This window comes from Rana temporaria, chromosome 5, assembly GCF_905171775.1.
Source record: "Rana temporaria chromosome 5, aRanTem1.1, whole genome shotgun sequence".
Taxonomy (NCBI): Eukaryota; Metazoa; Chordata; class Amphibia; order Anura; family Ranidae; genus Rana; species Rana temporaria.
The window spans coordinates 235741037-235756125 of record NC_053493.1 but is presented as its reverse complement, the minus strand read 5'-3'; the positions used below and the strand labels follow the sequence as shown (position 1 = coordinate 235756125).

Genomic DNA, 15089 nt, shown 5'->3' with positions numbered 1-15089 from the left:
CTTTACCTTAATGCAGTCCTCCTTCACTTACCTCATCCTTGGATTTTGCTTTTAAATGTCCTTATTTCTTCTGAGAAATCCTTACTTCCTGTTCTTCTGTCTAACTCCACACAGTAATGCAAGGCTTTCTGGTGTGGAGAAAGCCTTTTGAGGGGGGAGGGGGGAGCAGGAGGGTCAGGACACTCTCTACTTTGCAGATACAGAAAGGAGCTATGTGTCAGTGGGCGTCCTGACACTCGCCTCCTCAAGAGGCTTTCTCCACACCAGGGAGAAAGTGTCGCATTACTGCGTGGAGTTACAGACAGAAGAACAGGAAGTGAGGATTTGTCAGAAGAAATAAGGACATTTAAAAGCAAAATTGAAGGATGAGGTAAGTGAAGGAGGACTGCACTAAGGTAAAGGAAGCTATTTAGGGGAAAAAAATTACGTTTACAACCCCTTTAAGGCGTTTTGCTTCAGGTGACAAAATGCTGAGATGTGAACAGGTGCCATTGAAATTAATGGAATCTTATTTGTTGGGCGTTTTTCAGGCTTTTGTGGGGTGTTTTAGGAGCTGAAACGCTCAGGTGTGAATGAAGCCTTAACCATCACCACATTCCACAACAAACAAATAGAAAAAAATGCAGAAGTAACCTAAGAGAACTACAGCAGTAATACACTGACTCCCCCCCCCCCCCATTTCATTAATAAAAGCAACAAAATAAGGCACTACCTTTCTGTGTTTTCCCGACGTACCAAACGTGAGCTGCATTTTTCCAATGTACGCTGCTGAGAAAACAGAGCAGTTTTCAAAAAAGGTTTTGTCCAAAATCAGACTACAGTGTAGAACATCAAATAGAGAATACATGGAAGGGAGAGGAAAAGAGGGGGAGGAACAAAGAAAAAAAGAGAGAAAGAATAAGAGAGCAAAAAAGACGGCTAGAGAGAGGAATGGGGGGGGGGGGGGGGGGAAGAAATTAGGCTAGAGAGAGATAAAAGGGAAAGAAAAGAGAAGAGAAAGAGTGGTACATTCTAAAATGTACCATGAGGTGTTTTAATACTGTACAAGTGGTTAGGGGTGCAAATGACTTGCCTTGGGTGCTGACAACACATGCTACGAAAATAATTTTACTGTTAGGGGTCCCCACAACTTGGAACATTTTATCAAGGGGGCACGGTACTAGTAAGGTTGAGAACCACTGATCTAGAGGTTAATTAAAGAATGGGAGAGGATCAAGCATCTATAGCAGGGGTACCCAACCTTTTGAAGAGCGAGGGCCATTTAAACGACTTGGTAACTGTTCACGGACCACAATGAGTGGAGCGGGCGGATGACATGCATACTCTATGGGCCCTCCGATCTGATCTGCCCAGATGGAAGGGGACAGATCCCCTTCTATTTTTTTTAGTGGATCGAATTGGAGGTAGGCGGGTGTAAATGGACACAAGTCCGTTTTCATCTGCCGCTCCATAGAGATGAATGGAGGGTCCAATTAGGTCGGATCCTGTGAAAGGGGCCTAAGGCTGCTTTCACACTGATGCGCTGCAGTTTACCCACACTGTGGGTACGGTGCAGTGCACCTGAGGCTTTCCTGTGGGTTAGCTGCATTTTTCTATAGATTTCTATTATATCCTGCAGGTGTGGTGCACTTTCAGAAAGCAAACCAAACCTGCAGGTAATTACAGAAGTCTATGGCTCAGTGCAGGTAACCTGAAGGCACACTATACTTGGGGATCAGATAAAAAGAAGCCGAGTAACCAATGCAGAAGATATGCCCATATATATACACTGGGATTTTAGTAATGAACTGACCTATAATAACCGCAAATAAGTCAGGCAGAGCACATTTGGTATCACTCCGCCTGTGAAAGGAACCGGTGCTATACAGGAAGCATTGGCTTATGGATCTCTGCTCCACAGCCCCTTGCTTCCTCTACATCTCATTTCATTCACAACACTAATGCTCTGAGATAAAGGGTTGGGAACCCAAGATCCGGGCTTGCCAACCCACCATCACAGAGTAGGAGGTCGCGGGCCACAGGTTGGGCACACCTGATCTAAAGCCACATCAAGAGATGACAGTGCCTTAAAAAACCTCCCTCGTACTGTAAGAGATATCAAAATGATGGAGCCAACATAATGCCCAAAAGTCTGCGCTCATTCACAGGGTATAACAGACAGTTCTTATAGGACATTTTTCACAAATGTAAGTCCATCACCCAAAGCATTCAAGTGTATATTTATCACCAAGGCCTCATGTACACTGCAGCTGGTCACATACAAGCATCTGGAATGGATGCGCAATGAGCTCAGGTCAGGGGTATTTTCTAAAAGCAGTGGGCCTGTGTGCAGGAACATAAGTTGGGCCCCCGCAGCTGAAAAAAAGTGTGGCACCAAAAGTTGGGTGTGATTTTCATTGCACTGAATACTGGCTCTGGCTTAAAAGAGAGCAGGGGTTCAGAAGCAATGCAAAGGTTCAGGAATAATTTCAACAAAGTTCCCAGAAGCTCAACAGTAATTCCACAAACTGTCACCTTATTGTGGCTCTCAATCACAGTGAAATCACTTGTTTCTGGAGCGTGGTAGTGGCAACCAAGCGAGTCATCTTCCTCCAGAGGGTGGACGTGGCAAGCAGGACTGTGATTGGCTTTAACAGTGGCCAATGACAGTCGTCCTCCTAGAAACAGGGACTACCCCCCCCCCCCACCCCCCTAGCAAAACTGCACCCAATCTCTTCCCCATCACAAAAGCGGACAATCGCAGCAACCCAATTTACCTGAAGACTTTATTTGGTTTCCCTTAATGTGCTTCAAGGGTATGGCAAGTAATAAAATACTATTTTACTGTTTGGCAAGAATATGAACATAACTTGAATGTTCATAATCTGGCAGTAGGTTCCTTTTAAGCTTTGATACTGATTATTACTGCTCTTACCTGGTATCTATCATTTATATAGCGCAAAGGATGCTGAGGGTCCCTACAATCATTCTTCCTCCAGTCTGTTCCGTTTTGTTCAGGGTGAGAGATGTGAACAGCATCACCGGATGAGCTTTTCACAGCAACATAACTGTTGGAAAAAGTATACAAATAATGCAGCAGTCATTCTGAAATAATAAAAAGCACACTCAGTGCTACTTTTTCAAGTATTATAGCAAAGTATAATAGCATAGCATGGACACAAACACAGAAGTAAACAGAAATATTTGAGGAATTTAGACTTGACCTTTGAATTTAATATCTTGGAGTACAGTACAGGAAACAGGCAGAGTATTCATACACCATGGGTTATTGTGTACCCTCAGGTGATTGGCCATTAGCAAAGCTTTAGAAGATCCACGCCTTTTCTATAACCCTACCCCACTCCTTGAGTCCTCAGTTTTGAGTCCTTTGATTGTGGATGTATGCCACAATTGCGACACTGTCTGTACCGTGACTGAGTGTCACTTCAGAAAGAGGGTCCAGTGCTGCAAGGTCGAGGGGATTGCTCTGAGTTCCCCCAGGTGTTGATGGGGAGCTTGAATTCCCCCAGTGGCCATGTTCCTTGGACTGTTATGGATTGGAACAATCCTCCTCAGAGTTGTATCTGTAGTGACAACCTTCCAGTGATAAGAAATAAGGACTTTTAGAGACGTTGGGGGGGCTCTTAAGGGGGAGGTTTGGGATCTTCCACTGTAAAAGTAAAACCTTTCCTCCTGTGAAATCTTTGATGAATTGGTCTAGTGCCTCACCAAACAGAGGTCTTCTTTGAAAAGACATAGGTGTGAGGTGTCTCTTGCAGGCAGCTTCAGCTATAAGAAGCTACACAGAACAATGAAGATATGAGCCATTCTAGAAAGCTCATGACGTTCTAGCATCCACACAAAAAAGCAGAGCATTGGGCAATCGCTATAATTGCTCTGTAACAGCAAGATCCAGAAATCGTTGGTTCTTCATTGCCCTAGCCCATTTAGCTGCAGTTTGATAAATAGAAATTACAATTTTCTATCTGTAGAGTCTATGAAAGATGGAACTTCAATAGGTAATGCAACATATTTGCTTAGGACAGAGATGGCAGGATCAACTACAGGAATTGGTTCACTTATTTGCAAACTATTTTTCCACTGGAATTCAGAAAAAAATCTGTGGGAAGAAAAAAAATCCTCTCTGTAATGACCCAGTCGTCAGACTGGGAATATTTTGCAGGTTTTTTTATACAAAAAGGGGAATGGAGAGCTAGGGAAGAGTCAGGCTGCACAATGCCGAGGCTTTTGCAGAGGCAATAAGCGTTTCAATGTTAGCAAGCATGTGTGAAAATCCCTCTTTAATATTGTGACAGTCTGAAGAAAAATATTTTGCAGCTTCTTCCAATAAGGCCTCAAATATCCTCTAGGACTGGCAAATCAGAATATGACTCGGGTTGAGAAATGGGAGGAGAAGGAAAGGCATGGCATTTTTGAGCCCTGGAAAAAGATGTCTGTATTAAGGCTGTAAAACTGTCAGAGAAAACATGACACAGATGCAGAGAATTCGGTTTGAGTCAAATGGGCCGTTTGCTGCATGCATGCCTGAATCGGAGAATTGGATGCCGAGATTGGTATTTGGACCAGTCTTGCGCCGAAAGGATGCATTGTCACTGAGTTTTTTTAGCATTGTGCAGGCCTTCAGCAGACTAAAAATACTTGCCTACTATTTAGCATTGACCCCCTTTCATCTGGTCTGCACCACAGATACAAGTGAGGTACTCACAGAATTGGGGGCAGAGTATGTGTCCCCATAAGGAGTATGCAGTAACTCAGCTGTAGATCATCCAGTACCAAATACTTATGGCAAAGGGCAGTAGAAAGTGCCCAAGTACCTTATAAGGGCTATAGGCAAAAGTGATGGTAAAGTGTGCAACCAGTGGAGTGATGCAACACAAGGCCATCCACGTAAGACTAAGTTCTGAGTTGTTAAGTTTTAGCGCCAAGTTTGGAAAGTTTACACCACAAGGTGAAAACTTTCAAAATATAGACCCGTTACAATAGCAGTCAGATTTAGGATGACCTTATCTTGCCTGTCCATGAAGCTGAACTGTATATAGAGTCAAGGCTTCGCCTATCATGGTGATCACAAACTCCCCCACCCCGAAGAGGGCTTCAGGGACTGGGTTTGCTAGTTATAGGCCATGGCCCTGGAGACCCGTATAGCATCCTGTGTTGTACCAAGTATCAAGCGACCATGCAGGATCCAGTGCCCAAAGCAACAATACAGGCCATCCACACAGAGTAGGGTCTAAGTAGGGCTCCCAAGGTTTTATTGAGGTTGTGCTGATCTGGATACACTGCTTCTATGTTGCCATTAGAAGAGAGTGAGGGGTTGATTGAATAATTCAAACATAATATGATAAAGATAAAATGTAAAACTAATTAAGCCAAGGATGAAAAGGTCACCATCAGGGGAGGTGCCAAGGGGGCGTGTCCTCTAAAGGTTTGCCAGTGTCAAATCACCTGAAGGTACATGGATATTACCTATGATGTATTAACCACTTGACAACCGGGCCTATTTTGGCACTTCTCTTCTTCATGTAAAAATCTAAATTTTTTTGCTAGAAAATTAATCAGAACCCCCAAACATTATATATTCTTTGTTAGCAGACACCCTAGGGAATAAAATGGCGGTCATTGCAACTTTTTTTCCCCCCGCACGGTATTTGTGCAATAATTTTTCAAACGTCTTTTTTTAGGGAAAAAAACAGTTTCGTGAATTAAAAAACAACAAAACAGTAAAGTTAGCCCAGTTTTTTTGTATACTGTAAAAGATGATGTTATGCCGAGTAAATAGATGCCCAATATGTCACGTTTTTAAATTGCGCACACTCATGGAATGGCGCCAAACTTCGGAACTTAAAAATCTCCATAGGCGACGCTTTAATTTTTTTACAAGTTACTATTTTCGAGTTACAGAGGAGGTCTAGAACTGTTGCACATGCTCGAACGCACGCGACGATACCTCACATGTGGGGTTTGAACAGCGTTTACATATGTGGGCGGGACTTGCATGCATGTTCGTTTCTGCGCACGAGCTACTGGGGCGTTTAAAAAAAAATATATTTTTTTTTCATTATACTTAATTTTTTTATTTTTACACTTTTTTTTTTTATCACTTTTATTTCTATTACAAGGAATGTAAACATCCCCTGCAATAGGAATCACTGTGACAGGTCATCTTTATGGAGAGATGTGGGGTCAATAAGACCCCACATCTCTCCTCCAGGCTTACAACCATGAAATCGGTGAAATAAAATTCACCGATCACATGCCGACAGCCGCAATTGGGGCTTTGTTTACTTGCGGGTACCGGGCGTGACGTCATAACGTCGCGCCCGGGCCTCCGACAGTCATAGAGATGACTGGTCATCTCTATGCTTCCCAGGGAGCGCTGGCCGATTCGCTCTCCGGGCCCCCGATGGCAAGGGAGAGTCCGGGGAAGCATCCGGGGGGGGGGGGGAGATCCCCTCCCACCGCCTATAAGAACGATCAAGCGGCGGAACTGCCGCTTTGATTGTTCTTATCGTGCAAAGAATCGGCGGCTGAAGATGGTGATATCTGAATGATGCCTGTAGCTGCACCCAACATTCAGATATCACCGCACAAAGTTGAGGACGTTAAAAGACAGTTGTAAAGTGGTTAAGACTTCTACTTTACTGCTGCTACAATAATAATAATAATAAACAGATCATATTAACTTCCAAAAGAATAAGTGAACTTACTTTGTAACCAGACTTTTTCCTGATTTCTTGTAGCCTGTTGTGTGGTGCATACCATCTAACAAAAAGAAGAAATATGTTACAGCAAACAAACTAGCTGCATTCTCAGCAAACCCCATTCGCAGAACGTACAACACGTGCAATAATTGTTTATCTGCACATACAAATAGGAGCTTTGGTTGTACACTACCTACCAATATATAACAATCACTGATATTGATGACGACTTGTCTACCACCAAGGTACATTTATAAATGTCTGAGTGGACAAGGTTTTAGTACAAATTCACACAGCAGCCTTGAGCTTGGAATCGTTTTTAGCTAGCTTCTGGCTTCCATGTGAAAGTGATCCGGCTGGCAGTAGAGCAGCCCCTTAATTTGTAAGGTACTCTGAAGTGCCATTGCCCCTGGACTGGTTCCTAGGCTCTCCCACTCCTCTGAGACCTCAGTAAATAGAGTCAGGATACTGCAGTTCTCAGCCCTGATAATTTCCAGGTTCAGAACAGTCAGAATCCCAGCCGACATGCTGGGTTACCTGCTGATCAAGTACAATCCTGTGTTTGATCCACTGGAGTGGAAGGCAGGGGATAGGTTAGTGGTCTAATAGACTCCTAGTTTCTCCATAAGAACCTTTCACCTGCTGGTGCCATAACACATGGTGCTTGTTAGCAAAAAAATAAAAAATAAATATATATTTATTTATTATTAACCAGTATATTGTGTACCGCCCGCAATATACTGCAGATGGGCAGCCGGTACGGGTATGCCGCTGCCCGTTTTCGGTTTAGGGAACACACAAAGCTGAGAAACAAAGGTCTTTAGCAAAAATCAGCACACATTACATATTGTTAGGCACCGATTTTACCCCTTGATTACCCCAGATCCTAACCCCTTCTCAGCCAGTGTCATTAGTACAGTGACAGTGTTAAGTGTTTGCACTGATCACTGTATAAGTGTCTGTGGTGATGTCAGTGAAAGTTAGTTTCCAGTCAATGTCAGATTGCACTATCGCAGCTCCATTATAGATTGCTGATCACCGACATTAGTAGTATTCGCCATTAGCAGAAGCCGTGTAAAAAATTATATACATTTCATGTGGGTACAGCGTTGCATACCCATTCAATTTCCAGTTAAAGTAGTGCAGTTCTAAATAGTTCTAAATAGCAAAAAAATTGCCTGTCATGAAGGGGATCAAACCTTCCGGAGCTGAAGTGTTTAAAATAAATAGAAAAAAGCTAAACAGCAACCCTATCGCCCCACATGCGCACACACACTGATGCAACGAACGTAAAGGGAACGCAAATGAATACAAGCTGCAATTGCTCCTCACATGTTGAGCATATCCATGAATTCCAGAGTGAGAGCAAAAATTCTAGGGGCATTTTTTTCTGTTGACTCTAAATGGATCAGCCGTAAAGACTTTCAAATCATTGCTGGAGCACAATATTGGGCACCATAGTTTGACGCTTCGGGTGAGCACAGTTTGAAGGCTCGACATGTTTGATATTTTATTTACTCAATAAATGTTTGGTACAACACCATCTTTTAAAGGTCGTGTTAATTTAGGTTTTCCTGAAAATAGATTTGATAAACCGTTGAACAAATATTGCGAAAAAAAAAAAAAAGTATATAAGTATAAGTATATCTCTCTATATAATCTATCCCCCCCAACAATTTTATTCCACAGGGCCTCTGCTTTCAGACAATGTATAACTCTTTGGGGACTTTAAGTAATTTTCTAGCAAAAAAACAAAAGAACAAAACCAGATTTTACCAAGTGTGTGAAAAATTTAAATATTTTCCGGTTGATGAGTGTCTAATCAAAAGATTCTGAAACATGTTAGACCTTAACCAAAACAAACTTGCAATTTCCTTTATCAGAAAAGTGCAAATAAGGAGAATTTAGTCTTTAACCACTCAAAGTGACGTTCCACCCAAAAATTGAATTTCAGCTTTATACATTTGGTATGTCAGTTTTTTACAGTCACCCAGCTCCCACTTCCTCCGCTGGCGCCGAAAAAAGAAGATATCCTCTCCCCCCCCTCCCTGCAAACTTCTGGTACACATCACAGGTCCCAGAAGATTGGCCAACCATTGTGAAGCCACAGCCGGGCACCCACAGTTAGAATGCCAGCGCAGCGGAGAGGAACAAGGCTTCCTGCACCCGCATTGCTGGACTTTGGGACAGGTGAGTGTCCGAATATCAAAAGTCAGCAGCTACACTTTATGTAGCTGACTTTTAAATGGGTGGAACTCTGCTTTAAGAACCAAGCCTCTTTTTGAGATTTGTTGTTTACAAGTTAAAATATATTTTTTTGCTAGAAAATTACTTGGAACCCCCCCCCCCCCCAAAAAAAAGAAAAGGATAGTAATTGCAGTACTTTGTGTCATACTGTATTTGCGCAGCAGTCTTATAAGCCCTTTTTTTTGGGGGCAAAAAAATATATACTTTTTTGAATAAAAAATAAATAAAACAGTAAAAGTCAACCCATTTTTTTTTATAGATTGTGAAAGAATTTTACACCAAGTAAATTGATATCTGACAGGTCATGCTTCAAAATTGCGCCCGCTTGTGGAATGGTGACAAACTTTGGCACTTAAAAATGTCTACAGGTTACCAGTTTCGATATACAGAGGTGGTCCAGTGCTAGAATTAAATTTTTTATTTTTATTTTACTTTTTGATTTTCTATATTTACACTGTCCTTAAAAAAAAAAAAAAAATACCCTTTAAGAGCATTTGGCGGAAGTGATGTTTGCTGCCGCTTCCGTCAACCAATGTTATGGAGCCCAGTAGGGGGGTCATCTTTCCCTCACTCTGCATCCAGTCTCACACGGAAATTGACCAGATTGTCTCCGCCACTACTGACGCAGCGAATCCACCACAGAGACCACTTTTATCTGAAAGCCAGCCGCCTGCAGTTTAAGAGGATACCGGGGTTATGGCAGCTATGTGCTGCCATAACAATGGTATTCCATGTCAAAGTACCAACGTAAAACGACGTGAAGGTGAACTTATCCTTTAAGCACAAGATTCTTTTAAGTCTGGAAATCTTACCTTCCTCTTGACTAGAAGTCTCAGAGCTATCTTCAGACGTCTTACAAAACTTTGAGCCTGTCAGAAAATGACCTGGTAACAAAACCAGGAAAAAAAAAAAAAAAAACACTGTTGAGGCCATACATTATTACATTTACAAATTGATAACAGTTCTAAGCATTTAGTAAATGATAAATCTGCATTACTCAAATATATCCCGACCCATTATCTGAGACGTCATATAAATCCACTTTGTCCCAAAACCTGAACTGTTGGCAGTAGCACATGCTGGCATGTGGCAGTGGCACAGAAATATAGATATAGCGTGCAGGTACCTTAAATGCATTTACATTGAAGTTTACAGAACAGACATTGGAGACCCCCACAACTACTACATTAGTAATCTGAAACAAGCAGAATGACCAGAGTCAACGTAATATAGCCCTTTTGCTACCAGATTTGTTTTTGCAATTTTTACACACTTTTTTAGGCCTGACGATTTCATAAAACCCCCAAAACATTTTCTGAAAGCAGGCACCATCGAACACGTTTCAAACGAAAAGGCCTGCAGGCCGAATCTGGCCCTCCAGGCCAATTCATGTGGCCCTCACACCTCTTCTGCAACTGCATCACCCCCCTGGTCTGTACCCCCACCTAGTCTCAGCAGTCGGCAGCAGACTACAGAACTCTTCCTACAGATCCCGTGCCTTTCTGTGTAGCTGCAGCACCCCTTTGTCTCCGCCTCCCCGTGTCTCAGCATGGAACATTCCAGCTCCGCCCCCATATCCATTCAATGGGCAATTGCACGCTGGACACCAATATACAAGTTAGCAGACCAACATGTATGTATGTATGTATGTATGTATGTATGTATGTATGTATGTATGTATGTATGTATGTATGTATGTATGTATGTATTCAAAGAAATAAATACCTATAAAAGACTGTATTTGGGACATAGTCACACACACCATGATATCCCAGCAGTCACACCTTAGACCGAATCATTGGTCATATCATTTCTGTCAACACCCCCCTCACCAACAAGAAAAGGGGGCTGTCCTTGAAATTGACAGCTTTTGTTTTAACATCAAACCAAGGAACACCTGTCAAGTCGTAGAATCACCTTGCTGGTTTGACGGTAGTCTGCTGAACCAGGACTTGACAAGTATTGTCATTTTTTCAACCTTTTTTGTTTTGCTGTTGTCTTGTTTGTGTCTCTTTTTCGTATTAGGGACAGCATGGTGAGAGGTTGGCCAGTCATTTGTCACAAGTTGGTGAAGGCGACAGTGGTCTGACCCACTTTTGTCACCCCAACACGTTTACGTTCATGTATGTGGGGTTGGGAGGACCTCAAACATTTTTTGGGTGTAATTTATTTATTTTCAAAATTAAATGTAAGGATGATATTACATTGATGATTCTTGGCGATAGGTTCTCTGTAAAGAAACATCGAGGTCTAAAAGACCCTGGATGTTTCTTATGCACTCCAATGAATATCATGTAAATGGCACTGCATTAGATTAGGCCAGCTAGCTGGGAAAAGTGAAAGGGGGGGCCCAGAAGTGACAACATACCTGTCACTTTCAAATCAGCAAGAAGGAGAGGAGAGCGGATGAAATACAGCAGCTGTGGGGGCACCGAACTGCTTAATTCTGAAAGCCCGAAGTCAGCTTGTTGGATATGCACACATTCCCGATGGCTGCAGCCACTGGGAGTGTGACAGACCCCCTCTTTTAGGTCCATACAATGTACGGACCTAGCAGCGGAAGGGTAAAGCATGGGTAATTTGATTTTTTGCATTGAATTTTTACTTACCTGTAAATGTTAAAATGTTATATCTTAGACATACAGTACAGGACACAAACTTGATATTTAAAGACCCTGTGGTTACAGGTTAATACCTTGGGCTCTGGCAAAGCTTTTAACCACTTCCCGACCTCCTCATGTACATTTACATCAGCAGAATGGCACAGACAGGCACAATCACGTACCTGTATGTCCTCTGCTAGACGTGGGTGGGGGGTCCGATCGGGACCCCCCCCGGTACATTCGGAGGTCGGGTCCGCTCGGGGAGCGATCCGGGATGACGGCGCGGCTATTTGTTTATAGCCGCTCCGTCGCGATCGCTCCCCGGAGCTGAAGAACGGGGAGAGCCGTGTGTAAACACGGCTTCCCCGTGCTTCACTGTGGCGGCGCATTGATCGGGTGATTCCCTTTATAGGGAAGACCCGATCGATGTCATTCCTACAGCCACACCCCCCTACACTAGTAAACACACACTAGGTGATCCCTAAATGTTACAGCGCCCCGTGTTTAACTCCCAAACTGCAACTGTCATTTTCACAATAAAGAACGCAATTTAAATGCATTTTTTGCTGTGAAAATGACAATGGTCCCAAAAATGTGTCAAAATTGTCCGAAGTGTCCGCCATAATGTCGCAGTCACGAAAAAAATCGCTGATCGCCGCCATTAGTAGTAAAAAAATAAAAAAAAATAAAAATGCAATAAAACTATTCCCTATTTTGTAAACGCTATAAATTTTGCGCAAACCAACCGATAAACGATTATTGCAATTTTTTTTACCAAAAATAGGTAGAAGAATACTTATCGGCCTAAACTGAGGGAAAAAAAAATTATATATGTTTTTGGGGGATATTTATTACAGCAAAAAGTAAAAAATATTGCATTTTTTTCAAAATTGTCGCTCTATTTTTGTTTATAGTGCAAAAAATAAAAACCGCAGAGGTGATCAAATACCACCAAAAGAAAGCTCTATTTGTGGGGAAAAAAGGACGCCAATTTTGTTTGGGAGCCACGTCGCACGACCGCGCAATTGTCTGTTAAAGCGACGCAGTCCCGAACTGTAAAAACCCCTTGGGTCTTTAGGCAGCAATATGGTCCGGGGCTTAAGTGGTTAAAGACATGAAGCACCGAACACCGCACAAGGTCCGCGTACCTGGGACGGCGCGCCCAATCCGGAGCGATCAGGATTGTTGGTATCCCCTCGGCTTCCACTCTGCGCAGCAGGCAAGGAAGAAGCTTCAGAGGAGGGAAGGCGTAGACTAGGCGATAGTGAACCTATGTTGCCACAAACGCGTCCGACGTGTCCGCCCACGGATCCCTTGATCTGGCCACGAACCGTGACACCTTCCGATTGAGATGGGACGCCAGAAGGTCCACGTCTGGAGTGCCCCATTTTTGGCACAGGCTCTGAAATACCTCCGGGTGTAGCGACCATTCTCCTTGGTCTAGCGTTTGGCGACTTAGGTAGTCGGGATGCCAGTTCAGCACCCCCGGAATGTACACGGCCGACAGAGCCGGAACGTACCTTTCGGCACCCTGGAGAATGTGCGCGACTTCCGCCGCTGCAGCCGAGCTCCGTGTGCCCCCCTGATGATTGACATACGCCACGGCCGTGGCGTTGTCGGACTGGATCCTGACCGGTCGGTCCTGTAGACCCAGAGACCACTTGGAGAGACACAACTTGGTCGCTCGAAGCTCCTGTACATCGATTGTTATGCGGGACTCCTCCTGAGTCCAGCGCCCCTGGGCTGACTGGACACCCCAGACACCCCCCCAGCCGGAGAGGCTGGCATCCGTCGTGACCACTGTCCAATGGCACGGCAGAAACGACTTTCCGGTCCGAAGTACCGGAGATGTTAGCCACCACACTAGGGATGACTTGACCAGTCGACTCACCCGAATCTGGTAATCCAGAGACGAAGGAAGCTTGTCCCAACGTGACAGAATCTCTTTTGTAACACTCGAGTGTGAAATTGGGCATATGGCACTGCTCAAAAGAGGCCACCATCAGACCCAGCACTCTCATGCAGAAGCGAAGCCCATTTCTGGGTCGTCAACCGCTGCACCGCAGACTGTAATGTCTGTAGTTTTTCCGTTTGGAGGAAAACTCTCGCCTCTGAGGAATCCAGGACTAACCCCAGGTATTCCAGCCGCTGAGATGGTACCAGTACTGACTTCTGGGTATTCAATAGCCAACCGAATTCTCGTAGGGTCCGACAGGTGATAAGACACGTCCTCTTCTAATTCTGAGCTTGAAGAAGCTCTCAGAAGAAGGTCGTCCAGGTATGCCACAATATCGATCCCGCGCTGCCTCAGCAGGGCCAGAATCGGAGCGAGCACCTTGGTGAAAACCTGTGGTGCCGAAGCCAGACCGAACGGGAGGGCCACAAATTAAAAGTGGTCCTCGCAAAACGCAGAAATCTCTGGTGTTTTGCGCATATTGGGATATGCAAGTACGTGTCCTTGATATCTAAGGATGCTAGAAAATCCCCCTGATGGAGCGCTGCTACTACTGAGCGAATCGACTCCATCCTGAATTTTTGTACTTTGACAAAGCAATTGAGGGCCTTGAGGTCCAGGATTGGACGGACCCCTTCCTTTTTGGGGACTACAAACAGATTGGAGTAAAAACCCTGAAACCATTCTGTTGAGGGAACCGGTACAACCACTCCCCTGACCAGCAGGTCCTGGACAGCCCCTGACAGATCCTTCCGGCGATCTGGAGGAAGCCTGAGATTGGAGGGAAAAAATCTGTTTGGTAGACAAGAGAGAAACTACTTTGCAAACCCAAACGGTCGGAAAGAAGAGACCTCCACCGAGCCGCGAAGTCGGCCCCCCACCCGAGATGCGTGCGGGGGCAGACCTTCATGCAGAGGAAGGCTTGTCCGCAGGCTTGTTGGGCTTGCGGTAACCAGGGGCGCTTTTGTCCTTCAGCGGGCGCCTTAGCACCCTGAAAACGCTTTCCTGCCGCACTTGGCGGGCGAAAAAAACGATTGGGGGTAGTAAAGGAGGGCCCTTGCTTCCAGCGAGGCTCCTTACCCTTTCCAGATTGCGGGAGCAGAGTGCTCTTACCGCCTGTGGCATCCTTTATGATGTCATCCAGGGACGCCCCAAAAAGTCGTTCACCCTTAAAGGGTAAGTCCACCAAGGCCTTTTTTGAAGACTGGTCCGCAGACCAACACTTCAGCCACACGAGGCGGCGTAGTACCACCGCGTAGGTGGAGGCCCTGAAGAGCAAGGGGAGCGTATCCAGGGCCGACTCACAAATTTTAGGCCCTGCACCAACTGGTCGGCCAGGTCCACACATGTCTCAGACATTCTGCGCCTCCAGCTCCTGCAGCAAGGACTTTGCCCGTTCTGCAAGTGTCTGCGACACCAGAGGCCCGGCCAAAACCGGGCTCACTGACGACCCCACCACTGTGAACATGGAGCGGGCCACAGCCTCAGTTCTCCTATCTGCGGGGTCCTTAAAAGCGGGAGCCCCTTCCACAGGTAACGTGGTAGCCTTGTTCAGTCTGGAAACAGGGGGGTCCACTGACAGAA

General features: G+C 44.7%; 1 protein-coding gene across 1 annotated transcript in view; it reads right to left on the bottom strand.

Moving 5' to 3' along the window:
* The window catches only part of ZCCHC2 (zinc finger CCHC-type containing 2), a 104959-nt gene that overhangs the window by 17191 nt on the left and 72679 nt on the right, over positions 1-15089 (bottom strand). Inside the window, 4 exon segments of the mRNA XM_040353598.1 lie at positions 713-768; positions 2915-3047; positions 6708-6762; positions 9761-9832. Of these exon segments, the coding sequence (XP_040209532.1) occupies positions 713-768; positions 2915-3047; positions 6708-6762; positions 9761-9832 (316 nt within the window).